General features: G+C 36.9%; 5 protein-coding genes across 7 annotated transcripts; 3 read left to right on the top strand and 2 right to left on the bottom strand.

Moving 5' to 3' along the window:
• Positions 35-3,291, top strand: LOC18589028. Of its 2 annotated transcripts, none has more exons than XM_007013828.2 (6): positions 35-408; positions 590-859; positions 955-1,128; positions 1,225-1,331; positions 1,459-1,793; positions 2,325-3,291. In XM_007013828.2, the coding sequence occupies exons 1-6, from the start codon at positions 250-252 to the stop codon at positions 2,906-2,908; spliced, it is 1,629 nt and encodes a 542-aa protein (XP_007013890.2). In that variant the 5' UTR covers positions 35-249; the 3' UTR covers positions 2,909-3,291. The 2 variants fall into 2 exon arrangements, with proteins under 2 accessions (XP_007013890.2, XP_007013889.2); XM_007013827.2 differs by having other exon boundaries at positions 49-408; positions 2,301-3,291.
• LOC18589027 lies at positions 2,922-7,343 on the bottom strand. The gene is made up of 4 exons (XM_018127815.1): positions 6,884-7,343; positions 6,329-6,705; positions 5,317-6,093; positions 2,922-4,724 (listed from the first exon to the last, which is right to left on the bottom strand). The coding sequence occupies exons 1-4, from the start codon at positions 6,955-6,957 to the stop codon at positions 4,501-4,503; spliced, it is 1,452 nt and encodes a 483-aa protein (XP_017983304.1). The 5' UTR covers positions 6,958-7,343; the 3' UTR covers positions 2,922-4,500.
• On the top strand, positions 9,070-14,273 carry LOC18589026 (MLO-like protein 13). 2 transcript variants are annotated; one of them, XM_018127818.1, is made up of 14 exons: positions 9,070-9,222; positions 9,817-9,874; positions 10,483-10,643; positions 11,562-11,678; positions 11,973-12,021; positions 12,131-12,219; positions 12,597-12,671; positions 12,775-12,863; positions 12,952-13,001; positions 13,102-13,142; positions 13,239-13,454; positions 13,542-13,609; positions 13,695-13,755; positions 13,856-14,273. In XM_018127818.1, the coding sequence occupies exons 1-14, from the start codon at positions 9,109-9,111 to the stop codon at positions 13,910-13,912; spliced, it is 1,245 nt and encodes a 414-aa protein (XP_017983307.1). In that variant the 5' UTR covers positions 9,070-9,108; the 3' UTR covers positions 13,913-14,273. The 2 variants fall into 2 exon arrangements, with proteins under 2 accessions (XP_017983307.1, XP_017983306.1); XM_018127817.1 differs by having other exon boundaries at positions 10,435-10,643.
• Positions 15,541-16,068, top strand: LOC108663223 (uncharacterized PE-PGRS family protein PE_PGRS10-like; the record flags this gene model as incomplete). The annotated part of the gene is made up of 1 exon (XM_018126804.1): positions 15,541-16,068. A coding segment is annotated over one exon (384 nt), but the record flags the coding sequence as incomplete, so codon positions are not given.
• LOC18589024 (autophagy-related protein 11) lies at positions 17,124-25,272 on the bottom strand. Its single transcript, XM_018127786.1, has 5 exons — positions 23,572-25,272; positions 20,687-22,370; positions 18,810-19,030; positions 18,067-18,280; positions 17,124-17,785 (listed from the first exon to the last, which is right to left on the bottom strand). The coding sequence occupies exons 1-5, from the start codon at positions 24,513-24,515 to the stop codon at positions 17,369-17,371; spliced, it is 3,480 nt and encodes a 1,159-aa protein (XP_017983275.1). The 5' UTR covers positions 24,516-25,272; the 3' UTR covers positions 17,124-17,368.

Raw genomic sequence — 27,266 nt, 5'->3', positions numbered from 1 at the left:
GCATGTGCGAGGGATCAAAGAACGCGGGATCTCGCACGTGCTCGCCGTCAGAAAAAAGGCCCTCTTTCCCTCTCTCTCTTCCTTCAACACCGTTAATTAGATTGCCCCAAAGTAATTTCTAGGGTCTTCAGAATCTCCGAAATTTGCTCTCTTTCTTGAAATTTTGAGAGAGAAGAAAAAGTTAAATTTAGAATTTTCCGCGATTTTTGGGGTTGAGATTGGGATAATCGGGGTTTCGATTTGAATTGGATGGTGCAGTTAATGAGATCGGGAAATCTTAGGCCGGAGCCGGAGACGACGTCGTGCCGGGACAAGCCGCCGGTGAAATTGGAGATCGTCGAGGATACTTTAGAGGAAGAACATGGCCCTCTTAGTAAACGATCCAAAGCCTCTCCAAATCTTCAACAGGTAATTTCTTTTCTCAAATTTATTTCCCTGTGTAATTTTAAGAAATAAAACATTAAATTAATTTTGGAGAAAGATGTTAGCTATTTAAGGAAAAAAAAAGAGCTTTGTATTAGAGGTTTTAAATTTTAAAGATTTTATTTCTGTGTTTTTTGGCATTGTTTTGATGATTTTTTTTTGTCAGTGGAACTCCGACGTCAATGCTTTCCCGATCCCTCCATCGCTATACAATCCGTTGGATGAGCCGAGTCCACTTGGTTTGAGGCTAAGGAAGAGTCCTTCACTTTTGGATTTGATCCAAATGCGCCTTTCTCAATCCCAAAGCAGTAGCTCAGCTGCCGAAGCTGAAAATTTGAGCTCTGGAGTCAAAAAGGAGGCTAAAGCTGCTGTGACTACGGATAAGCTTAAAGCCTCAAATTTTCCAGCTTCCATTCTCCGAATCGGCCATTGGGAGGTAATTTTTTAATAAGTTTAGTTTAATTGTGTGATTAAGTGCATTCATAATGGGGGTCAAGTACCTGAAGGATTGTTTTACTTGGTGATTTGCAGTATAAGTCGAGGTATGAAGGTGATTTAGTGGCCAAGTGTTATTTTGCAAAGCATAAGCTTGTTTGGGAGGTATTGGAAGGTGGGCTGAAGAGTAAGATTGAAATACAGTGGTCGGATATTATGGCTCTTAAGGCAAACTGTCCTGATAATGGATCAGGGACTTTGAATGTTGTGGTAAGATTTTTTTGTTTTTAGTATAATCTTCTCTGTTTCTCTCTCTTCTCCTGCAATCTGAATATGTATGACTTCGTTATTTCTTCTATGCTGCAGCTGGCTAGACAGCCACTTTTTTTTAGGGAGACTAATCCACAGCCTAGAAAACACACCTTATGGCAGGCAACTTCAGATTTTACTGACGGTCAAGCTAGCATGCATAGGTAAGACTAATATGGATCTAATTCTTATTTGTGGAGGTACAAGATGAATTTTGATGCTTTATCAGAGTGTTTGCATATGGCTATATGGCTAATATACTAATGCAAAATTTTTATTGTTGCTTTTTAGGCAACATTTTCTGCAGTGTCCCCAAGGATTGTTAAACAAGCATTTTGAAAAGCTTATCCAGTGTGACATGCGTTTGAACTGTTTAAGCAGACAGCCAGAGATAATTTTGGATTCACCATACTTCGAATCACGAACTTCAGTGTTTGAGGATCCTGATGAATCGAAAGGGCATGGTTTTGGCCAGGGGGAGACTGGTAAAGGATCCACTAGCTCTGGCTTCCAGAATATAGCATCACCAGCTGCAGCTCAGTCTTCATCCCTGGAGGTTGAGAAGGGGGATTCTGCTGGTATAACCTCAGAAAACATGTCCAGGGAAGCTCCATCCCCCAGTTCAGGTACAGTCAGGAGCTTTGGGTTTGTTTTTGATGTGCTGATGGATAGAGTGTCTTAAGTTATTTAGACTTTTTGTATTTTCTTTTATTTACTTTATTGAAGTCCAATGCCTAACACAATGTGGCGTGTGATTTCTTAGGAATTTGCATACATTTGATCTAAAGCATGCTTTTTGATTGTTGATAATGATGTTGCACAGACTTGAAGTTATATATCTTTTTGCTAATGGTGGTGGTACTGCTTTGATATAGGTAGCAGCATAGAAATACACAGTAGTCTATTTTTTATTTCTATATATGCTGTATTCTGCATATACATGCTATTTGAATTGTTCAGTGTCTGATGGATTTAGTATGCACATTGATACTGTTTCATTTCTTCCTGGGCTTAGACTTATAGCTTTAGTACAATAATGTTTTCTTCCTTATGACACAGTATAATCTATTTGTAACTGTAGCATTTTTACTTTTCTTTATTATTCTCTAATTAATTTCTCATTTTCACATTAGTGATGGATTCTCATGCCATTGAAGGAAGTGGAGTTTGTGAAGCAGTGGATTCAAAGGGGTCAAGGAATTGGGACCAGATAAAAGTGCCTGGACTTCACCCATCTATGTCCATGAGTGATTTTATGAGCCATATCGGACACTGTCTTTCAGAACAGATGACCTCTGGAAATCCATCCTCTGAAAATATACCAGACTGCCAGGAAATGCTGGAGGAGATTGCACAGTACCTTCTCAGTGACACTCAGTTTACAACAGCCTCTGATGAGAAATCCCTCATGTCAAGGGTCAATTCTCTCTGTTGTCTTTTGCAAAAGGACACTACAACAGGCACAAACTCACAGGCTAATGGAGAAAATTACGGTGGACCTGATGATGGAAAAGATGTTCAGCTAAATGGAAGTTACGAATCTGGGTTTAATATTACAGCTAACGGTGATGTGAAGACTTCTGAAGGGGATACAAAGGAAGTCTCTACTAGCAAGCAGGCTCCAGGCATGTCAAGAAAAGACTCATTTGGTGAGTTGCTACTTCATCTTCCCCGAATTGCATCTCTCCCAAAATTCTTGTTTAACATTTCAGAAGATGATGGAGAGAGTCAAGCTAGATAAGATAGTGTTCTTGTTTATCGACCTTTTGGAAAATGATGAATTTCCCAATCTCTCTCATGTTAGTTGCAAAGCTGAAGGTTGTCTATTATATCAAATGTATGTCGTGGGATGCTTCGACAATGGGATTTATCAGGATTTGGAAAATTCTTTTGATGAAGAATTCTAGTAAATCCCATGTAAAAATCTTTAGGAGTTTTAGCAAAATTGTTTGATGTAATATCTGGAGCAGATTGTTGTTTCTATTTTAATTTGTAAGTAAATTGTAATTGATCCTTGCAAGTTCTCTGTTCTTATCATACACTGTGGAAATTGGTCAATTGTTTTTGGCTCTTGATTGTAAGTTGGATATTTTGACATGATGGGATTGGGGCGAGTTTCCATTTTGCTGTTTGGTGACGTTGGTTCCCGTGGATATTTTGCTGAATCCTGTTGATAGATGTTTCGTATTTCTAATTTTTGCGGGCAACCAATCAAAGAGTCATAACCACCCGCATGAGGTTTGTAATTAATGTAATTAACGAGCCTTTCAGAAAACAAAGGGTTTGTAATTAATGCTAGTGATAAGCCTTGCTTAGTAATTAATGACAGTGATAAGACTTGCTTTCTTATAGCAGTTCGGATACGGTAAGGTGTTCTCAATTCCTTCTAGCCACCCAACCGCACTCTGTTCCAAGGGGAAAGATAGACAAGTAAAACTTGTGTGAGGGATGAAGTTACTTCAACTATGGATATTGAAAAGTTCTGATACAAGACAGTTCAAGCATTTTCAGCAATACAAACTTGTTTGAGCGTTGGTGGGGGCAACTTTTAGTCTTTTCCATTGCATATATTCTTGATGAAAGAAAATTCAAGCAGTTCCATTTACTATTTGATTTGCAATCACTTCCCTTGATTGCCAAGATTTTGAGAGAATGAACAAAATGAATGAGAGGTCAATGGAAAGAACTTTAGAGGACGAACTACATATACCCCAAAACATTTGCACGTCACTAGAAGGTGTGGAGGATCTTTCGGCTGCTTTTTAGGATGTAACATGCTGTGAAAGGCATGACCACATGGAAGAAAAGCCGGCTCCGGAAGCATCTTCTGATTATGACTGGGAAGGGGAATAATACGTGAAAAGCTATGCTAGTGGGAACTTAAACGTGGATGTACAGAGGAAAGTGAACACGCCCCTCATTCCAATTTGTTACTGTAAAAAACGCCCGGTAACCTTTTCCTCCATGGTATTGTTGAAATTCGTGTTCTCACAGTGCATGGGATAAGATAAAAATAAGAAAAGTAAGGAAAAGGGAGATTTTGTGAAGGAAATTAATATATGATTCAGCCATATATCAATGTGATAAACTGTCACAAAGTAAGTTCAGCAATCCTTACTTGTACAAGTATAGCGATACATATACAGGAAGTTTATGAAGTAAGTTTTTCTATTCCATGCTTCTTACAATTGCATAAAATTTATGGTTCATGAAGTTATCAACAGTTCCCACTTGTATTCGGTTTTCGTTCGACTTTCCTACTCTGGTAAAACAGCCAAAGAATGTAGTACAAAAAATGAGAAGATTTTAAGAGAATGAAAAAATATAGAGGCTTTAAGACAAAATACTGGCACATATTATGCAAGGAGGATCTCTAGACTTCTCTTCTGATGTGACGAACTGCAAGCACAGGCTATGATAGACATGACCACAAGAAAGAACAGCATTCTCCGAAGGGTTAAGACGCTCTATATCTGGACTATTTACTGGTTTATTTGCTAGATCACCATCGCATAAGAGACAGCTCTTCCCAAGTGGCACAATGCGCTCGTCAAAACCTGCAAAATTGGAAGGAAATTGTTATGATCAAGGTTATTATTGTTTTTTCAGATTTCCATTTTGGGTTAATTCTAAATGAACACTAAATTGGTGGATCTTTACATTGTATAACAGATTACAGAAAACATCAAGCTGTCTCTCCATGCAATTAACTCTGCTGGCCTTTACTTTTGGTATCTTTTAACATACTAGGCCGCAAGTTTCCTCCCTCTTCCTAATACTTTTGCTATCCTTTGACTGAAACTGAGTTCACCAATTTTTATTCCTAGTTATTTCACATATAAGTTCTGTCAGTCTAAGCAATCTGCCATACATCTCAGTTATCTGTTTTTAGCTCTACTCCTTTAACATGCTACTTGAAAAGAGCGGTAAGCCAAATGCAAGATATTTACTTTCCAGGATCTCTTCTGGGATTTTTCAGGCAAATGTATATGCAATTATGCATGTTACAAGAGCAACTACAGTATTGGACTAAACTGAAAGAACAATGTTGTACTCAGATCATCATCCACCAGCAAGTGTTGGATGAATGTTAAAAGATATTAGTATCAGATAAGAGTAGAACAAACCAGAAAGAACCTTTGGACATACCTTCCCACACAATATGATCTTCGTAGGTACAGAAAAGTTGCTTTTGTCTTGGTTTGGCTGGGGTTGTCTCTATGTTCCTTGTAACCAGCATAGAAGGCAGAGTTCTACCTGTTGCACTCTTGCTGACCAGATCAGAAGTGCCTTTGGAAGGTTGGGATTCTGCCTTTTTCTGAGTAACCTGCTTCCCCATCGGAATTCTACTAGTGGTTTCATTCTTCTTAACCAACGCTGCGGAGTCTTTGGGAGATTGGGTCGTTTCCTTTTTCTGCATCCTATGCATTGATACCGGAAGTCTACTAGTTCCAATATTACCATCAATTGATACTGGAATTCTAACGGTTCCAATATTCCTGACCAATCTTGCAGGATCTTTGGGAGGTTGGGCTGTTTCCTTTTTCTGCATTGCATGCTTTGATGCCAGAATTGTACCTATTCCACCATTCTCGACCAAATCTGTAGGATTTTTGGGAGGTTGGGTTCTTTCCTTCTTCACAAAACGCATCGACGCCCGAATTCTACTAATTGTACTCGTTTTGGCTGATTCTGCGGGATCTTTGAGAGGTTGGGTTGTACCCATCAGTCTACGCTGCGTTGACACCGGAATTCTACTAGTTACACTCCTGAACGAACTTGAGTGATTTTTGGGAGGTTCTGTTGTTTCTTCTTGCTGCTTAGACAGCCTAGATACTGGAGTTCTATTGGATCCACTCTTGTTAACCAAGGGTGCAGGATCATGGTTCCTCTCTGTCTTATTGTATTGATGCTGTTGAGCATGACCTGGGTTTCAAGAAGTAATGTATCAGCTCTAATTTCAAGCTGAAAACATGGTTTGTTAACGCATCTTACATATGAGAAATCAATTCTGTTAACAGAATAATTAGGAAGTTCCCCATATACAGTAGATAAGACTTATCAAAAAAAAAAAAAAGATGTGGATAAATTGTTATTATCCAAGAATGATCTTACTTTAGGGGTAAGATAAACATAATAAGGAGCCAAAATTGCAAAATACCTGAGCGACTTTTTACTTTATTGAATCCCGTGGGCTTAACTACTGAAGAGTTTGCTAAGTTTTCAGTTTGGGAGGTCCTAACTTCATCAGCAGAACCATGCTTTAATCCTAAAGGATGTTGTCCACTGACAATACGAGTGGATTCTATCGACTCTCTGCTTGACATTGCCGCTGCTAAAGCAGGGTTAGAGGCTCGAGAAGATTCACCAGCGTGGTGTGTACCATTCAGAATTCCGCGAACACGACTCCAAGTCCGAAGTCCTCTACTGTGACCAGAGCTCGAAGCGCCACCGGGCAGGTTGTTGCCAGGACTTGAAACGCCTTGATGGGGAGGATGGTATGCGCTGAGGCGTTGGGAATTGCCATCAATTACCTTCCTGGAACCATGAAAATTTGGCATGTGTTAGGAAAGTAATTTCTAGAACTCATCAGACTTGTATACAGATTTGGGTTAATAAAATCGGCCTCAGGGCCAAAAGGATAGCACTGATTATGAACTATCTGCATTGCCTGAAAAAAGCAAGCAAAGATCCTGACGAAGGTCGAAGGCCTTGCCTGTTGGTGTTCTCCAAGAAGCAGAGTCTTGGATCTTCCCTTTGATCAAGAGGGTCATCCTTCGACGTCGCCATTGAAAAATAAAATCCTGGAAAGTGAAATCACAAAGAAGAAAGAGCACATGTAACATGTTCTTTGGAAAAAGAAGTTAAAAAGATCCAAACCCATCTTAATCTCACATATCAATAGAGATTGAACTAATGCAAACGAAGGAACAAAACATGGAAAAGGCATAAGCGTTGAAACAGTTTGACATAAACTATATACATATAAATCATACCCTGATTAACGTTGAAAGAGAAAACCTGCGAAGGGTTTCAAGAAAACAATCTACACTTTGTTGGTTGGAGGTAGGGTTTAATCCTCCATATAAAGGCTTTGGTCCACGACTTGTCCTTCTTCAGTGTGGACTAGAAGTCCACCACAACCGCCTTTATTTTATTAATGGGGACTATGACCCTTCCATAAGATATATAATTTTATAATTCGTTGACACTTTTAGTATAATTAATCACTAGTTTTATTTCATTTGACTATTTTTTATGTAAACATTATTGCACTTTATTCTTTTAATTCCTTAAATTATAAATTTATCTTTTCAATTAATCAAAACAAATATTTTTTACACTAATTACTGCCAAGAAAATACAGCAATTATGAATGCAACCTTTTTTTTTTCGTTTCTCCTTTATTTCCCTATCACACTTTTAGTTTTTCTTTTTCCTTTTGAAATTTTTGCAACTTCTATTATGTTTTACAACAAAATTATTAATTAGACTTTAGTTTTTACTCAATTATTTGCATGAAATAGGAACTCCAGTGTTTGACATTTAAATATGTTTTATAATTATCAGAAAAAATTTACATTTTTTATGCAATTACATAACTATTTTATTTAAATTGATTTGCCATATACTTGTTGCTGTATCATTATCAAAGGGTTTTCTTTACTGTTTTCTTCTCTGCTTTCAGTTGCAATAAGTATATATTGTTTTATTTTATAAATATTGGTATTTTTAATTATAGCCAATATATATATATATATATATTAAAAAATTACCATGCAAACAAATTAATAGAAAATCTGTTTCAGCTTTCAACTAAATATGCTTAATTTTGGTTATTAATATATCATCTTTTCAAGAACTAATCTTGTTCTACGGTAAATTGTATTATCGCATGGAAAACAAAAATAAAATCATATATAAAAGATAATATTTAATGTAATTCGGCACCTACCATCTACATCCACAAAAGAAAAAGAAATAATTTATTATTAAGTGTAAAAATTAAAAAAAAAGAAGCACAAAACACTAGAAAACAAAGAGTAAACTTGAACTCCAAAATTAACTTAATATTTATATTCACGTGTTTAGACCAATGAAATACCTTTTATCTCAAAAAATTAATCGAGGGGTTTCCTACTCTTTCTCACAATTTTACAATTTTGTGAATCGCTCATAAAAAATTTATCTCTCTCATAATTCTAAAGGCTAAAACCAACTTCATATTTGTAGAACCCTATATATTACTTGATTATCAAGAATTAAGTAGATTTACTTTTAAATAAACTTATATATCCCAAGCATTTAGTATTTCAAAGATATTTGCTTTGATCTTCCTCTACACAATCAGCATATCCATTTTCCTTGTTTGCAACACTATCTCTTCTTATTACAGAAGAAATTCCTCTACAACCCTTGTCTCAATATTTCATCCTTGTACTTTTCTATGTACTTCATAACAAGCAAGAGCTTAATTTCAAAGGGTTGCTTATTTAGGAGTTTAGAGATCTTTACACTAGCTATTTCACTTTGTGAGCTATCCCATATGAATGCTTCTGATTAGGAAACTAGGCCGACAGCATCGTTAAATTGACAAGCATTTCTTGATTTAATGTAAGAAAGGTTGTAAAGCTCTTGTTCCTAATCCTAGATATGTTTTGTCATGCCACGGAAACAACATGAATGATCAAGTGATTCATATGAATCACACCAACAGCGGGAGTTGATTCCTTGGAAAGTTACTAGGGTTATCCAATCAAGTTCTTTACCCTTAGCTTTGTATATGCTTTATTCTTTGCCACCCTCACTTCTTTCTGTTTCATATATTCGTAAAGTCAAAGTCAAGCTTCATATACAATGTACTTGAGACAACATCTGCATTCATTTTCTGGTGGCTCATCAGTGCGCAGAAGCTACCCTATATTGACTTGAATCAAGATAATGGCAGAGTCCAGGTCCCTGGAGTATAAACCAACATGGGTGGTTGCAGCGGTCTGTTTTGTCATTATTCTTATATGTCTTTTCGCTGAACGTGGCCTTAATCACCTTGGAAAGGTACACTTTACATTCTTCTGACCTCCATGTTTCACCAAATGTATAATTGTATTTTGTAGAACGATAAAATCGCAATTCTGTTTTTCCTTTATTCCAATTAAATATTTGTCCTGGAATTCAAACAGAAGTGGGAAGGGGAAGCACAAGTTCCAAATTTATTTAATGCAATAGCTCTAGGGTGTGAGCTTTTCTTAAATTACCAGACTTACAGATGATTTTAGAGGTCAAATTCATATTCTTAATACAAGAGGAAGTTCGAAAGAAGAATTTCATGCTTCTGAAGCAGGTCAAACCAACTTGCACCTGCTTTATAAAGCTGACTAAATCATGAGTCATTGGACATTTAGAGAGAAATCTAATTCTATGTAGGATCATATCTGCCTCTCCAGTCTGTAAAATTTTGCAGAACGTGAAGGTCTTAATATTTCTTAGGACTTTTGAATGTATATTGCAGTCACTCACAATGGAATTCCTTTATCTCTTGGTATTTTCTATTGGAGCTGTTCTACGAAGCTTCCAGAACTAAAATTTTTCAGTTCATGGGTGTCTCACTCCTAAGAAAATCTTGTGTATGTTTTTGACTTGGCAATCCAGTGGTTGAGGCGTAACAAACAAGATGCACTGTTTGAAGCATTACAAAAACTAAAAGCAGGTTTGCCCTTTCTTCTGTCTTGAACTTCTCATGCATTAGCAGTGTTTTAGATTTGCTGAATTAAAATGTCGAGGCAGCTGATGTAATGCTCAGTAATTTCTGTCACATTTATCAAATTAGGAGTTAATCCAACTTAGCTTTGTGGTTCTGTAATTTAGTTATATACGCAACACAACATTAACCAAGTAAAAAGTTTTATCACAATTGCAAAGGTAGAATTTTAGGGAGTTTGAAGCAGTTATGTACTTGGCTTTGAATATTTACTTGCATTCACACATAATGTCTTGTATCAATTAGCCCTTCAACTTTAAGATGCTTCTCAGTTTTTCAGATTGTCCTAACGTCAACTTTAATATGCTTCTCACTTGCATTCACACATACTGTTGTACCTGATCTTGACCAAATACAGTTTCACTTCTTTAATTCATGAATGGTCATTTACGGCGCAGAAATGGTATAGATTGATTCCTAACTTATCTGTGCATCTTCACCACACCTTAAATTTCCCCAAGTTACTATGTTTTTAGCCTAACCAATGTGCTACTGATGTTTCTTGACAGAATTGATGCTATTAGGATTCATTTCCCTTCTATTAAATGTCTTTCAAGGTCTAATAAGTCAAATCTGCATCCCAACTCACTTGGAATCTAGTATGCTTCCATGCAAGAAGCATACTGAAAGCAAAAGTCACAAAGAATTTTCTTCTCTAGCTGTCAATGGACATCTCCTCTTTTCTGCAGATAGTAGTTCAGAGCATTGTTCACGTGAGGTACGTTACCATGCTTAAAGAAGTTGTTTATTTTTTCAGCACCCTGCCGATGCTGGCTAATGAATGTGGCCCTTCATGTCAATTGAGGGATGCCTATGCGCTTGCACATCCCCTTTCACATACATTTCCTATTTTTTTTTAATGAGAAAATACAATGATGAAACTCAAGATGAAACACATGTACATTGCATTGTACTGCCAGCCCTTGGAGGGTTTTTCGCCATAAGTAGGAGAGAGTTTAAACATTATACTTCTACAAATACTTCAGTAGTGTGGACGGCAATGGATAGGCTGCCAACGAAAAAGAGAATTATATTTTGGGGTGCTTCTTCTGTTATAAACACTTGGTGTTTATTCTGCTACCATGATGAGGAAACCAGGGAGTATCTCTTCTTTGGCTATGCTTTCACGAAGCACTTGTGGATCTGGATTCTCCAACTCCATGGTTTGAGGAGACATGTCAAGAACTGGATGAGTGAATTTCAGAGGGCTTAGCAAAGTTTAAAAGACAAGGCTTTAACTCTGTTGTTTAAGGCTTGCCTGGAGTGCTTATATCTATACTGTGTGGACAGAAAGAAATGGCAGGTTCTTTAGGAGAAGGGGGAGATCTCAAGACGAGATTCTTCATGGCATATGGTAGCAGATTCAGACTCTCAGGCTTGCAGCATATTACCAGGGATCTACTTAACTGTGAATTGTGTATGGTCTGGGGATTGGGAGAAACAATGTTTGATTGAGCTTTTTGTTTTCTCTGTTTTCTTGCTTTTGTAGAAGTGTTCTCTTATAGCAGGGATTGCCTGCTTCTTTTGGGTAATAAAAGAAAAAGAAAGAAACTCAAGATGAAGCTCACCCTTCCAAGAGGGGTTGATTTAAGGTTGCATCTAGCTTATTTCTGTAATTTTCTCTTTCCAAACTCAGGGGAAGGTCCCTTTATTATCAACGGAAGCATTTCATCAGCTGCACATTTTAATCTTTGTAGTGGCAGTTGTCCACGTGGTATCCTGTGCCATTATATTGGTTCTTGGCGGAGCCAGGGTAATGTAATCTGCCTCTAACTTTCACTATTTGCAGCAATGTAATTTGATAGCTTATTCGTTTTAGAGGATGTCATGCCTTAATATGACTGCAACTTCGGCTAAAAATAAGTATTTGAGCGTCGACGTCATGCAATCAGACTCAATAACAATGGTAAAAATGAGTAAAAACAAGGTTAAATATTTCATGATATAGGAGTACCAGATCAATTTCGAAATTGCCTGCTCTTTAATTGAACTGTTGTAATTGTTTTCGACTCTCAACTAACAAAATCTATAGCTTTATTTCATGTAGATACGCGAATGGAAACCTTGGGAAGAGTGGATTTCTAAAGTAGAAAAGGGTAAATACTCAATAGAGTTTCCAAAGATTATTAGTTATCTTTTATTATTAGAGCATCCTGGTTTCTTGGAGTTTTATAATTCAGAGTTGAGATTCATCTTGTTTTGCAGGTATAGACACTCATAACCATCATCTTCAAAAGGTACTCGAAAAACATGCATGGGGATATTGGAGAAAGGCAGCTGTTGTGAGCTGGACCGTAAGTATTACAGCTGTTCCTGAACAAGTAACAAAATTTTACATATATTTTTCATCTATCCTGCATGCATCTGCTCATCTTACTCTTACTTGTCTAAAATAATAGTTATTTCTTATTTTTACAAGTTACACCAGCAATGGCACAAACTTATGACATTTTCCAGTATCACGTCTGTTATTTAGCTAAGGGAGTTTTAAGTTAAAAGTAAAAAACATTGTTGACAATGGTTAAAGGTAGGAGTAAAAAAAAAAATTTCTATATGATAATTTTTTTACAATTGTTGCTAACAATAACTAAGGTGTTTGATGTTTTCCTGCGAGGTATAATGACTCAGCTTTAGCATATGACGGCAATTGATTTCCATGTTCTTTTGGCAGATGTCATTTTTTAAACAGTTTCATAGCCCTGTTACCCTGTCAGAGTACATAGCACTTCGAGATGGGTTTATCATGGTTAAGTTCTCGTCTAATATGTACTTAATGCTTGGTTTTTAGTTTTGTTTGTATTGTTGCTTTACAAAAAGCATGCTACTTACCTATTTCCCTACCGTCTTAGACCCATTGCCCTGACAATCGTGAATATGATTTTCACAAGTACATGACATTGTCACTTGAAAGGGACTTCAGACATGTTGTTGGCATAAGGTAATTCTTAAAATCTTAGCAAATTTTAAACCCAAGATCTGTTTGATTTGAAGATAAATATTGCTCACTAGTATCCTGTCCTACATAGCTGGTACCAATGGCTATTTGTGGTGGTGTTTTTGACATTGAATGTGGAAGGTAAGTTTTCCTTTAATCTGAATGAATCAACTGCATTTGTCGTTTCACATTTCACAATTCACAATAATGGGATTCTAAGTATTTCTATAATTCCAAGCAGGATGGCACGCGTATTTCTGGTTATCATTTCTACCTGTAGTTGTAAGTGAATTAGTTGAATTTCAGTGGATCATTTAAACTGGTTGTGGACTGAGATTTACATAGTTTAACATTTTTTAAGTAAATGGAGTTTTACAGCTTCTACTTCTTGTGGGAGCCAAGCTAGAGCACATAATAGTTCGTTTAGCTCAAGATGTTGATGAAATGAAGAAGCTGCAGGGGCGGGAAGCAGCACCACCAGTAAAACCTTCCGATGAATACTTCTGGTTTAATCGCCCTCGGATCGTTCTTCACTTTATTCACTTTATTCTATTTCAGAATGCCTTTGAGATTGCATTCTTCTTCTGGATCTTGGTATGGCATTTTTGGGAAGAAGATAAGCTATCTTTCTCTAGTGTGTTTTGTAAATGTATTAACTTGTTTAAAGTCATATCCTCTCAGTGGACCTATGGTTTCCATTCATGCATCATGGGAAGAAAAGGCTATATCATCACTAGACTCATAATGGGGTAAATAATCGAGACCTGATGCTGTATCCTGGTGTCCATCAGTACTTGTTTTGTATATTTTCATCTTGGTTTTTTGCTTCTGCAGTGTAATTGCTCAAGGTCTATGCAGTTACATCACCTTGCCCTTGTATGCTCTCGTCACAAAGGTAGATTACTAGTCCTAGACATGTTTCCTTCCTTAGCAAATCTATGTTATGCTCTTTGTTTGAAGCCTCACTGTGGCGTATATTTCTATACTTTTTAAAGATGGGAACGTCTTTTGAGCCCGTGCAACTGCAACTGCAATCATCTATTAACATTTGAATGAAGAAACAGAAAGGTGACACCGGAAAGATGGGCTAATCTGGTGCAAGTGTGAAAGAGATGAATAAGCTGGAAAATGAATCATATTGAAGTGTTCACATTGGACAGCTAGAAACGATCAGTGTTGAAGAAACCACTAAATCAAAAATAGATCTGTCGTGTGCAGATCAAACTATCCTGGCCCTGCAATGCTTTATGGACAGCGGTGTTGCACAAGACTGTTCTTAGGAACAATATACACTGGATTTTTAACTCTAGACATTAACAATGGAGGACAGGATTAGGTTCAGATATACAGAATAAACGATAACTCATGTAACAAGCAGAAAAGGAATAATAGATATTAGCCCATTTTGTTGAAGTTGGCTGACTATGCTGCCGCATCACACAACCTTGAGCTGAGTTGGATTTGCCTCTGAATTTTGCCTGTTGTATTGATATTTGATGAAACGTAATAAAAACAGCATTAACTCAGTTCAAACACGGAAGCATTAGAGACTAAGACCAATGAAAGAAGAGAAGCAGTGCAGGAATTGTTTAAGCTCTTGGTTTTGAACTGAAATTTTTCCCTCTCATTTCTTTCATTCACAATAGGGTTTATATGCAAGCAAGTTTACTCCAATGATCATGACATAAGCTTGTAAAGCACACTAACTAAACTTTGCAAGTAATCTGGGCAGAGTTCAAAATACAATACTGCCACCTACTCCCACAGATGCTAATATAAAATCACAAAATGTGTTCTTTAGAAGAAGTCAACATTACATCACATACAGTGGAAATATACACCGCCTACACAACCTTATAATCATGCAAACATATGCTACAAGACCCTAAGTTACAAAAGGAATGAAGACCAAAAATATTTAGCTTCATCCAGTAGGCTGCTGCTGCATCAGTGAAGTGTTTATGCTTCCTGTAGTTGTGTCTTCGACGAAGGTCTCAACTTCAACAGTCCTCCTTGAGAATTGCTTTTAAGACTCCCAACTTTGATCTCAGATACTCAAAACTCTACCTAGGCAAACCTTTGGCCATAATGTCTGCCAACTGAATTTCAAAGCGGTAGTAGTTTACATGAATTTCACCATTCTTCTTAGCTTCTCTGATGCATGGAACTTCACATGGATATGTTTGGTCCTACCATAATAAACAAAATTCTTATTAATGGCAATGGTTGATTTGTTGTCAACAAAAATCTTAGTGGCTTCAGTTTGAGATGCTATAGGTCTAGTAGTATTTTACCAAGTTTGTTTAATGTTTTTAACAGACTGTTACTGTTCATTTGTGGCTTGGACAATTTTACTCCTCATTCTGTTATTCAGTTAACTGTTCATCAGCAGCTTGTAACTGAATTTGTAGATGATGAAAAATATTTCAGAAATTCTCCCAACTGATTCTTTGCATTCAATCATTCCACAATTTACAATATTATTGCGGTATTCATTCAATATATATAATCACAAAGTGATTTCTGATCATACAAGAACAAGACACCAATAATACAGCAAACTCCCAATATTTGTACAAACAAATATGAATAAAAAAAAAAACCTCTGCCACAAGTAAACTGGAATGAATCAATCGGCTAAAAGCCTCTATGTAATCCCTTGGTGATACAAGATTAATGTTTAAAAGTATTAAACCACACCAAAGCAAAGACACATAATCCAAACTCTTTGTATCAGGGAGCACAAACTGAACATTTTCATCAAGGGCTAGTTTTTGCAGGAGGTGGTGAGAAAAATGGGATGGATGGAATAGTAGTCGGTATGGTGGGGATTGAGGGCATGTTAGGCAGAGGTGGTAGGGTTATTTTGGGGGTATTAGGGATGGTGGGCAAGGTTGGCATGCTAGGAAGAGGGGGTAGAGTTCCAGGCTTGGGTAGAGATGGTTGGGTGGTTGGCAATGTTGGTGTTGTTGGCTGTGGGAGATTTGGAATAGATGGCAATGGTGGCAGCGTTGCTCTAGGGAAAGTTGGCATTGGTGGTAAAGGTGGCATCTGGAGAAGATAACGAGCTGCTAGGCCAACATTGATGCTTGAAAATGAAAAAGCCATGAAGAATGCTAAAACAAAACAATTGAAAGAGGCCATTTCTAGAGATTTGAAACTAAGCAGAGTACTGTTTTCTTAAAGAAGGAAAGTTCTCTCTTATGGTTTGAGTGAGGAAAACAAGGCATGCTCTAAGGCTTATATATAGCTTGGAAGCAGGGGACGTGGCCCCTCAGGTTGTTGATTATTGATCACATATGGAAGGAAAAAGAAGCAGTCATTTTGAATGATTTGTTAGTTCATCTTCTCGTTAATGTTGGACTTAAAAATTGTCAAGTGTAGTTGTGGTTGGCCGAAACCTACCTGAGGTACTGAAGTCAGCCACTTGTATCAAGTCATCAACATGTCGAATAGCATCCAAAAGGTTCAGCCTACAGAAGTTTTCTTCTAATTGGTGGGTTATCTAACTGGAGTTCAGGGTTGTCGGCCTTAATGTACACCTCCAAGTAGAATCTGCCGTTTGCATTGGGCTGCCAGCAAGCAAAGCCATTTCTTCTTTCTCTTTTTTTCCCTTGGGGATGGGACTTTGGGTTTTGTCAAAAGTCAATGTAGAACAAACCCATGAACCATGAAACTCTCATCCAGTCATCCTCATCTCCTAAATAGTAGCTATTTATGTAAGATGCATCCATAAGGAAAATGAAAACTTTATGTAAAAATGTCTATGGTTTCCTGATTTTCCTGTCATTATAAACTTTGCCCATGTATTGATGTCTATGACAAGGTCCCAAGTGCTAATATTCATTGGTGACAAAAATCCAGTCCTCCGTACATCCTCCACCAGATATCATTTGCAAAATTTAATTATCACAAAATGGGTTCAAACTTCCGAAGCATTAGATTCTGAAAATATGTTTAAAAAGTGTTCATAGTAAGGCTTTACGGGTATGTCTAACAACAAAGGAAAGGGTTGCAATCACACCACGGTAAAACAAGTCCTAATCGCTAGTGAATGCAACGAATATTACCACAAACATTTGCAGACATCCAGCTTTCTTAATAACAACAATTCAAAAGGGCAGCTGGTCTGAGACAACATCAGGAAATAAAACTCATTTCTGCTAGCAACATCAGGAAATAATGCAGGTGATGATTGCCTTCAAGTGATATTTTACAGGTAAAGATGATGGGGTAGATGATGTTCAAGCATGCAGAAGCACATTTTTGAAATGAACTTTGAATAAATGAGCAAGGCTTTGTTAAAGGGCAAATGCCTGGAGAATATTTACAGTTTTTTTTTTCTTTTTACATATCTAAAAAGAGGAGCTTTATGTACAAAGGAAATTAAACTTGGAATATCAGCTGTACAAAAGGAAAATCTAGATCAACTGCCACCATGATGGCTTTTATAACGTATGTACACTTTGGTTTCTTCCATCATGTCATATCTGCTTTCAGGGCAGGGATCAGGAAGGAGGCGCTGAATGAATGGTGGTATCAGGTAACATGGCTACTGTCACAATGAAGTATTCACATCCAATAGGGAGACCATAGGGGTTTAAACTTGATCCAGAATTCAAGGTTAACCGCTCTGTCCCAGAGTCAAAAGTCATTTGATCCACAGGATCCGCCCTACCATGCTCAGGTCTAGTTGATGAAGGCGGCAGTGACTTTACAGTTTGGCGCTCAATATGCACAATCTGGCCGACAATAAAGCTTGGTTGGATTGGGAGATGATCAGTAAACAAGGCCACAGATTCAGTAGACAAGTAGTAGTTGGAGCAGTTTCGGGTGATAGCCTCATAATGCCCAGCTGAGTTAAGTACAAATGCAGCAATCTCATGGACCTGCAAGCGGCTGAAAGATATCTTTTCCTTGTTTGCCTGAACCAAGAACATCAAACAACTTAGTTAAGACTAAAAAGATCCTATATATCCTCTCTGTGCATGCACATAAAAAGAAAGAGGCCATGAACAATTAGATTTAGAATAATCAGGAAGAATAAGTGACAAGCAAATTATTTATTCTACAACAGCTTGCTATACATGGTTAATGGCTCGGCAAGAACAAAAGCTGGTAGAAACTTTTTTTCGTGGTTCAAGCATATATCTGCATGGCATAAACAAGTCTTATCCACCCAGCCCTATCATTGAGAACAGGTTACCTGCTTCTCAAGTTGATGCTTAGTGTAGAGGGTTTTAACCAGCTCATTTTTCTCTTCCAGTTCCTTCCTAAGCTGTTCCTTTACTGCTTCAATATTAGTGTACTTCTCATGCAGCTCTTCGCGATGCCTGGACAAGAAACCAACTTTTTCGGCAAGGACCCGGATACATTTGCGGAACTCAGCAGTTCCATCATCTTCACTATCACTAATGGAACTGAAAATTTCATAGCACAGATGTTTGGAACATTGTCATTAAATTGTCAATCACATAAGTGATATTCAACAGGAAAAAAAAAATACACTTCAGAACATCAGAAAAGATAACAGTCATGTCTGTGTATAGCCCTTTAAACTTCTAAGTATATTAGATTACAGAAGTTTCAACTTTTTCCCCAAAAATTGAAAAAAGCAATGTGTTGAAAGGGGGGAAAAATGCATTTACAACTACATTCTTATAAACAAATGCACTTTCTGGAATGCTAAATAGGACCTAAAAGTTTTATTATGAACAAATAATTTTTGTGCATGGACTTCAACTTTAAAATTTGATTAAGCTTTCTCTCTGCTTTAATTTATAAAGTAGAGAATAAAATAAGTTTCTAGTTTTATTCCAGCCCTAAGCCCACCAATCTTTTGCACCTAAAAATGGCCTAACACTGGAAAGGGAAATAGTGGGAGTTGGTGAGACTGAACATAAAATTACTACTGTGGAAGCCTCACAAGCATTGTAGCAAGTAACTTACTTGGCCAAAGACTGAGCCAAAGCACGCAAAGAATCAGCAAAACCAGCCATCCCACCAGGAGCGTAGACACAATTTCGAAGTCTTTCAAAAATACCACGCATCTTCACAGCAGATGCACGCAGTGCACTATACTCTGAGGCCCTCCGATCAGCAGCACAACGATGGCTTTGGGCTTCCTCCCTTGCTTCATGCAAACAATTCTCTAAGTGAGCACAGTTCATCTGCAACTCAGAGAGGGAAAAATTAGAGTTTAGCATGTAATGGTGATCAAATAGCTAATTTACACTATTAAAGCAAATAAAATACTTTCCTCCAACATTCCCTCATATCAAATTTGATTGGCAGCACAATTGGCTGCAACAATTATTTTTAGTCCCTTTAATGCTATCTAGAAGCCATTAGTTACTAAATACTTCATAAGAAACGACAATTTTTTGCCGTTTCTCCAATTTCCCCAGAATCCCTAAGGTTTGCAAACTATACCTCACAAGCGGGAGGCAAAAATAAAAATAAATGAAATTCTTTTCACAAGCACACCAGCTACTACACAGGCAAAAATGTCATCAGACAAATCAAAGCTTTTAGTATCCACTTTTCTATATATTTATATTTACACCTAACTGCCAACAATATTAGACAAGATCTCACCTAGGTGGCCTTATCCACCATAATAGAAAGGGGGGATGCAGACTTGAGAGAAAACGCAATGTTGATTACATGCATTACATTTGTCTTAGGAACAAAGATGTAAATCAACCATAACAACAACCTCATAACTTTAAACTAAAGCAACATTGGAATATTGATGACAAGGGGCATTAGGGAAAAAGTCAGAAATAATGAAAACGAAACAGGAGAAAGCAAAAAGAAAAGGCAGTCAATCAATGGCTTGAAAATAATCAAGGTTTGATTATCTCATTCGCTAAAGATATTTTCAGGAAATTTAAAATTACATGATATCACTGTAACAGGGCATACAATCCTCACAATGCAATTAGATGTAATCTGGGTGCTGTCATAGACTTGATCCTCCAGACATCCCAACTTTAAGTGGATTCTACCACAGAAGAATAAAATTCCTTGTTCCTAGAATCTTTAAATCAACTCAAAGGAACTGCATTAAAAAGGAGACAGCATACAGCCCATTATACCCATGCTGCTTTTTAGTAATACTGAAAAGGCTAAAACTCTCAGCCATAATTTGCAGATAGAACAGCTTAGCAATTGCTACCAAGTTTCAAATCGACTCTAGCATACCAGAAAAACTATTAGAAAAGTAATAACATTAACAAGTTCATAACCTCTCTACAATATATAAAGGAGCCCTTGAGTTCACCATTAACCTCCTCCTAAATTTATAAGAAAGTTGGTCTGCCATCCAATTTGGGCACCTAGTTCAACCTCTTACTTTATCACATTTTCTCTCACTTTGAAAAGTTAGTTACACCTCGAATGTTCTTTAGTCTTAGTCTTCTCCAATTCTGTCTCTCTCTCCACCCATACTGTGGGTGGGCTACTACAAAAGGTGCTGAAGTGAAGAATAGGCAGCTTAATGCATTCAACATACAAGAATAACCTTGTTATGCAATATGCAGATAGTTAGCCTAACAATTCGCACCAAGTTTCATCGCCACTTCCACATAATATTCCAGGTAACTTAAAGTACTAAAATAAAGTATATGACTTCAAATAATGTAGTTCATAACATGTGAAGCAGGGAATCCCAGTAATATCCATGCATTACCTAACATGAATGCTTAAAAAAGGACATGCTAAATTAAGAACAGTAAGAAATGCAAATAGAATCAGCTAAATTATCACAATTTTCAGGAAAACCAAAATGCAAATAGGGAGGGAAAAATTTTCATCTGCTCTACCTGAGATTCATCAAGAAGTTTACTACTTGTTTCCATCTCCCTCCTAAGCATGGCAACCTCATCCAAAGCATCTCTGAGCTTGGTTTCAGTTACACTTAATTGGTTTGACTTCTCTGCAAGTGCACTTTGCAATTCCAACACAAGATCCTCCCTAACTTTAGAATCGAAAATCAGCTCAGCTGCTGTCCCACAAGGTAAAGCATTCAAAGGCTCAGGCATGCTCTCTGCGGTAGAACTGTTAGTGAGTGACATGCCCGAATGTCCCACTATCTTATCTTTACCATCTTTCTCACCAACTTGCAGTTCTTCTCGATGCGGCTCTTGCATTGATGAATCCAACTGAGGGTTGAGTATTCCAGAGGAATCCATCATATTCTCATCAACCCCTTCTCGACCTTTGCTTGATTGCCGTGTAAAAAGTCCCAGCTTTGCATCCAAAGAATTAGAAATGCATGAAACCTCATCCATGGGCTCAGATGTAGATATGCGAGGCATATTGACCTCACAACCTGAGATTTCTGGCTTGCAATCAACAGCCTTTGAAGCCAGGAGGCCAAAGTCAGTGCCATCATTAGTTGTGGAAAGCTTTTGCCCCTGTGAATACTTATCAGACAATCTCTGCTCCAGTTCCTGAATGCGCTTCTCATATGAAACACACTGCATTTGCTTTGCCTTGAGCATAGACTGGAGGTGTTTCCCATACTCATCTTTTAGATGCAAGGCTTCAGCAGTCTTTTCTGCAGCATCTTTCAACAAATTATTTACTTTACTATCATCAAGTGATTCATATTCAAATTCAGGACCCATAGAACAAATCAGGGCTATTGCAGAAGCAAGTTCAGCTTTCAGTTTTGCATTCTCAACTTCCATCTTGCTAGTTCCAGCAATCTCTACCAGTTCACATCCAAGGAAGTCATCAGAATCATCTTTTTCAAGAGTATCTACACCAACCTCTTCAGTATCAGCCAAATTAGAACTCTCATTCGACATGGAAATAGAAGCTCTTAAGCTACCAGGCTTCTCAGCCTTGGTAGGCAGTCCAGCTAAATACTCAGGAGCATAATGGTCCAGATCAGGAATATCAATATCAAGCAATGTAGTGTCAAAAGGAGCTATATTGACATCGCACTGGCTAGGGGTATCACATAACCCCATGGAAGCCAATACATCCTTGGGTATGAAACGACCATGTGCTTTTAGAAACTCCTCTCGTCTCCTGACCTCAACTTCTCTCTTTGTTGCAAGCCTTTCAGCCAGCTGACCAGCCATGCCCATGTAAAGCTTCATAGATGCCTTTCTTCTTACTATTTCAGCAAGACAGGCTCTATATGCGGGACCAATTCCACGGACAGACTTAAGGTCCGTAAATAGATCATCCTGACGGATCATCGCCTCTCTGAAAACAGGAAACTGCAACTTGACATCCTTAATATAGTACGTAACATAGGTTGTTTTTTGCATGTAGTTGTGAACAAAGATGTTCATCTCATTCTTCTTATCCTTAAAAAAGTCAAGCAGCTTTGATATTGCACGCTCACAAGCCAGCATCCTGGGCAGATGACTCTTGTCGTGGACATCGTACATAGGACCCAGGGCTGAAACTGCATCATGAGGACGAAGGGAAGAAGACAATTGGCAGGACAGACAATCATCTACAAGCTTCTTCACTGTATTGACATCTTTGCTGCAAGAATAGACACCCAAATTCTTCAATTTCAGACATCAATGAAATTCTACGAAGACAACTATTACAGAATAACACCCCAGATGACGAACATAGAAAACAGTGTAAACTATAAAGCAGTTGCAAAAAAATTATTAAACAAAACTCAACCTTATGACTGGAACATGTAAGATCCATTTGGATCTCAGAAAGTAGAGTATAGAGGAAATAAGCATTGTAAAATTGTCTAAAATATAGATTAACTCAAAATATTCTATAAGAGGTGAAGTATTAATAGCTAGCATTAAAAGAAATATTTTCACTTATGCATGCTTCAAATACGTTTTCAAGTGTTATTAAAGGTCCTTGACCCTTTTATGACTTTTTTAGACAACTATGACATTAACACTCCCAATCTTGCGTTTGAAAAGTTCTGAAGTTGACACTACTTTAGATTGATGTACATAAGTTATTATACGCTAAGCTCTACAACAAAGGCAGTCTCTGACAGATCAGAGATCTTAGGTTCAAGCCGCAATGCTCCCTCTTGTAACCCAAAAAAAAAAAAAGCAGTCCCCGACATGGACATGAGGAAACCCAACAATAAACCTCCTCCAAATTGATAAGGCCATATAATATTTGTAAAAAGGATAATCCTCATCTGCAAGTTCTGACAATCCTCATCAATCACTCAGGTGATTGACTTCAATTCATCACTGCCCTGGATATCGATTATTTCCACAATAAACATGAAGTCATCAATGTCTAGCTCCTCAAATCTCCACTTTGAATTTCCAACCAAAGGGCCTTAATGCCTAAACATCAATTCAGACAAGAAACACACCAACTCAGTTCTTTTCTAATCTGTAATGCTAATCCCTGCTTCCATTCCAGCAGCCATGCGGATCAGACATTTGTCCTAGGTTGTGTATCTAAATATTCATTGCAACATTTCTGACAAATCATGCAGAACAAAGGTCAAAAGAAGAACAAAAGCAATGATTTGTCCATACCAAAGTCTCAATTTCACCTACTGTGAGGTCAAGCATCCATATAAAAAGAAAACATGAAGAGTTCAAGATTGAAACAGGAAAACTTGCATAAATGATCAACTCTCTGAATCAGAACTTTAAACCATAATGCAAGGTGGATGGTATGTAAAGATCAAAACTCCCTTCAAATTACTAGGAAGGAAAAAAATGCATAAACCAAGAGAGCAAACCTTAAAGACTGCATAATGCTCTTCTGTTCATTCAGGTACCGATGGTGCTCCTTAATGGTTAGTTCTAAATTTTTAATAGGTAAGGTAGCCCTCCAAGTGAACAACTCCTCTACCTTGCGCTTCACTTCACCAAACGTCTGATTGAAATCTACAACTTTGTTCTCAAACTGCTTGTGGGAGCTGTTACAATCATCTGCGGACTTCCTTAAGTTATCTTCCTTCAGAAAATCCAATAAGCATTTCCTAGTAGCAGTCTGCAATGTAGGATGAAGCTTGGTGGATCTCAACTTCTGCATATCCTTATCAAAGTTTGCCAACAAATCAGAATGAAAACGATATTGCTGTTTATAGCGCTTCATGAATTCCGAACAATTTTGGTGAATCATCCTATAATATTGATCTAAATTACTCCTTGCAACTTCCAATGCTCTCTCCTGAACCTTCTGCTCCCTCAACAGCCTTTCACAATTATTCAACTTTGCTAGTGTTCGATTATATATAACATGTCCACGGTGATAATGGTACCTAAATTGCCTCTCATAAGAAGGTAAAGCCTTCAAAGCAGGGTCGGGAGCATCATCCAAAGGATGAGGATCACTAGAAGAAGCTGGCGGCCGGGGTTCTGAAACTTCATCTATATCAACTTGCTCTGGTATTGGTGGGGGGGAATTAGTTTGCAACCTTGACTTGTTAAATATGAAGACTTCGCGGTCACTAGAAGGAAGCTTATATGCAGAAAGTGGCCTATGTGGCTCAAGTTTCATGTCTGAACATAGAACAAGCTGATCATTAAAGTGAATCCCGGAAACTGGTTGGATCGATTGCATAACTGCTTCAACCAATGTAGTTTCATCACAATCAAGCTCAAACGAATGTCCATTTTCAGCTATATGAACCAAAAGCTTCCCTTCAGGAACCAAATTCTCCGTGATACTTGAACTCATCTTTTCTTCAGCTCCCAGAAACCACAATAAAAATCTCAAATAGACCACTCAAAATTCAATATTTTTGCAAATTAACCCGCAGTCAAATGACAAAAAAATCCCAAAAACTCTTCCTTTAATGATAAAACTCAAAATTTTGACCAAATCCACCTCTGCAACGGCTCCCACAAAAAATATAGCAGACCAATAAAATTCCCAAATTTAAGCTTGAATCCTTCTCAAAACCCCTAAATCGAAATAGACCCACCATGAAATTTATCCCAAAAAGCCGAATTCCGACCAGACCCAACAATTATAAAGCCACCAAAATCCTATCATGATCAACCCACCAACAAATTCAATTAATTACCACAGACCCAGAGAAAACCCCACCTCAATTCTCAGATAATCCCCACGTTTCCTCCAGGGAAAATGAAAAGGGCGTTTCGAAGAGGAAAGGGAAGAGGAATCGGAAGCTGAGAGGAGACAAAAATCAAAAGCAATTACGTGAAGAGAAGGAATCTGAAAGGAGGGAATTTTTTTTTTATAGGGTTGGAAACAAGGTTCTCTCCACGAAACCCCTTCGATATAAAATTTTTTTTATTTTTTTAAATATCTACGTCTTCTTCTTTGGTTTTTTTTTTTTATAGTAATAATGGGAGAATCACAGAGAACCTTCTGCAGGAAGTAACCACGACGGTGTGAGCAGAAGAGCTCTCTCAGTTTATCTCTCTCTCTCTTTCTTTCCTTTATCTCTGTTGGAAGAACAAGTAAAAGCTAATCAGCTTTTATTTTTATTTTTATTTTTATTTATAGCCTTATCATTTGACTAATTGTTTTAATTATTGGATTAATGCAGCTTTATTTTAATTTTGTCATTTCTGAAAATCCCAGTTTTCTATTCTTTAATTTACGGAAATTCCATCTTCGAAAGAAAATTTAATTTGTTTTTATATAACAAGGACTTATCTCAAGGAAGTACTCTTTCACCTCAACTAATTCATGTAAAATCCAATCTTGAATCTTTAATAACAAGTTAAAAAGTGAATAAATTTTTTCTTCTCACTGTTGGATTTGGAAAAATAATACTAATTCAAAAAAAAACTAATCTTTGGAAGGAATAATATTATTTTTATTAAATTAAATTGTATTAAATATCCAATTTTTTGAACAATTTGAATTTAATTCAATGATTAATACTTTTAAAAAGGATTGAGATTTTATTTTTTTAATATTTATATATTTTTTGATAAGTTTATTATTTATAATTTAAAGAGATATAGTTTATCCACGTTAGTAAAAAATAAGATAAATTTTTAATTTATCAGTAAAGAATTTTCCTCTAACAAATAGAAATGGATTGGGGTTGAAAAGTGGTATTAGAGGTAAAAGGAGTTTTGAACCGATGGTAACCAGCCATAACCTCAAATAGCAAAGATTTATATAAAATTAAGAAATCATAATAGAACGTGATTCTCATTTATTTAAACAAAATACTTATATGCTACACATAAATAAAAATTTAATCCAAATAAAAAATTTTACTTTTATTTTCAAGTAATTCCCACTGCTCAACTTACTTAAATATGTACATAAGAAATTCATCTCCGTTAAGAAAATAAATCCAAAATCGAGAAGGTGGTTTATATTTATATTTTATTACTAATTATAATGAGATTAATTATTTAATTACGAAGAGATTTTAAGTTAAACGACAAGAGATAATTCTTTTATTTTATAAAGATTATCGTATCTATTTTAAAATTTAAAATCAAAATCCCTAAAAAATAGAAACTTGAAATTAGAATTAATAATGGCGTTTGCTAGCGAAGTACCAATTTAGTTATCCTCCATCACCGTCACTGATTCTGCATCCGTACATTCTCCTACCCCAACCTCTCTATCACTGTATCTGCACAATCATTTCTTCTGAGCTCATTGTTTGCACTTACTACTACTATTCTTGGCAGAACCACAGCTTCCTTTATCTAAAAATAAGTAGTTCAAGTGGTCACGTAGTGTTTCATTATTAGCCCACAAAGGAGCATGCTACACATCTTCTTTGTTTCTACACCTTTAATTATTGCCTTCTTTACGGTACCATTTTGTTTTCAGATGCCCAATTGCAATCCTCAAATGCCACGCTTGCTTGGGAATAATTAAGAAATTGTACAAAAATCACATTGTTAATGTAATTAATTGGACAAAAGGTCACAGAATTAGATGACCCAAATCTTCAAGTTGTCTTTGCCTCCTTCCGGGGCTAGCCAGCCATTGAAGATGCCAAAGGAAATTACAGGGTAACATCTTGTGAACAAAGAAGACCCACCGACTCACGCATGCTCGTACACTGTGCTCAGTCCACCTTCGTGGCTGAAAACGGAGACACGGTGACTAGATAAGTAAGCCTGTTAATTGCTGACATTTCGCCACTTTTTTTTTTTTTTTACATTAAAGGGGAAACAGGGACACAATTGATTCAATGGCACTGCTGTGCTGAATTTAGCTGTTTCTTGGCAACTTCCTTAGATAGCACCTGGCAACTAGCCAGGCTGCAAAAATGCTTTGCATGTGCATGAATATGTTAAAACTTGAAAGTGACTTTGATTTAGGCTCTCAATCTTGAGTCATTCTAGGCGTTTAGGGTTTGTATTATTGTTATTATTTTATTATTTAAATAATAATATATTTTAATTTTAATTTTTTAAAATATATTTTAATATTAAAATTTAATAAAAATATATAATATTTATTATAAAACATGTTAAAAGG

This window comes from Theobroma cacao, chromosome 9 (genome assembly GCF_000208745.1).
Source record: "Theobroma cacao cultivar B97-61/B2 chromosome 9, Criollo_cocoa_genome_V2, whole genome shotgun sequence".
In the NCBI taxonomy this organism is placed as follows: domain Eukaryota; kingdom Viridiplantae; phylum Streptophyta; class Magnoliopsida; order Malvales; family Malvaceae; genus Theobroma; species Theobroma cacao.
The sequence above is the reverse complement of the archived record's forward strand: the minus strand, read 5'-3'. Positions and strand labels throughout refer to the sequence as shown.

Bases quoted from the DNA above. Each gene is read 5' to 3' on its own strand.
- LOC18589028 (XM_007013827.2), top strand. From the start codon at position 250: ATGGTGCAGTTAATGAGATCGGGAAATCTTAGGCCGGAGCCGGAGACG. The intron at 1,129-1,224 runs GTAAGATTTTTT...TCTATGCTGCAG, and splicing joins CAGGGACTTTGAATGTTGTG to CTGGCTAGACAGCCACTTTT. The intron at 1,332-1,458 runs GTAAGACTAATA...GTTGCTTTTTAG, and splicing joins GGTCAAGCTAGCATGCATAG to GCAACATTTTCTGCAGTGTC.
- LOC18589027 (XM_018127815.1), bottom strand. From the start codon at position 6,957: ATGGCGACGTCGAAGGATGACCCTCTTGATCAAAGGGAAGATCCAAGA. The intron at 6,094-6,328 runs GTATTTTGCAAT...CTTGAAACCCAG, and splicing joins TAAAGTAAAAAGTCGCTCAG to GTCATGCTCAACAGCATCAA. The intron at 4,725-5,316 runs GTATGTCCAAAG...CCAATTTTGCAG, and splicing joins AGATCATATTGTGTGGGAAG to GTTTTGACGAGCGCATTGTG.
- LOC18589026 (XM_018127817.1), top strand. From the start codon at position 9,109: ATGGCAGAGTCCAGGTCCCTGGAGTATAAACCAACATGGGTGGTTGCA. The intron at 12,672-12,774 runs GTTAAGTTCTCG...CTACCGTCTTAG, and splicing joins TTCGAGATGGGTTTATCATG to ACCCATTGCCCTGACAATCG. The intron at 13,610-13,694 runs GTAAATAATCGA...TTGCTTCTGCAG, and splicing joins ATCACTAGACTCATAATGGG to TGTAATTGCTCAAGGTCTAT.
- LOC18589024 (XM_018127786.1), bottom strand. From the start codon at position 24,515: ATGAGTTCAAGTATCACGGAGAATTTGGTTCCTGAAGGGAAGCTTTTG. The intron at 22,371-23,571 runs GTTTGCTCTCTT...CTATTCTTGCAG, and splicing joins AGCATTATGCAGTCTTTAAG to CAAAGATGTCAATACAGTGA. The intron at 17,786-18,066 runs GTAACCTGTTCT...TTCTTGGTTCAG, and splicing joins AGCATCAACTTGAGAAGCAG to GCAAACAAGGAAAAGATATC.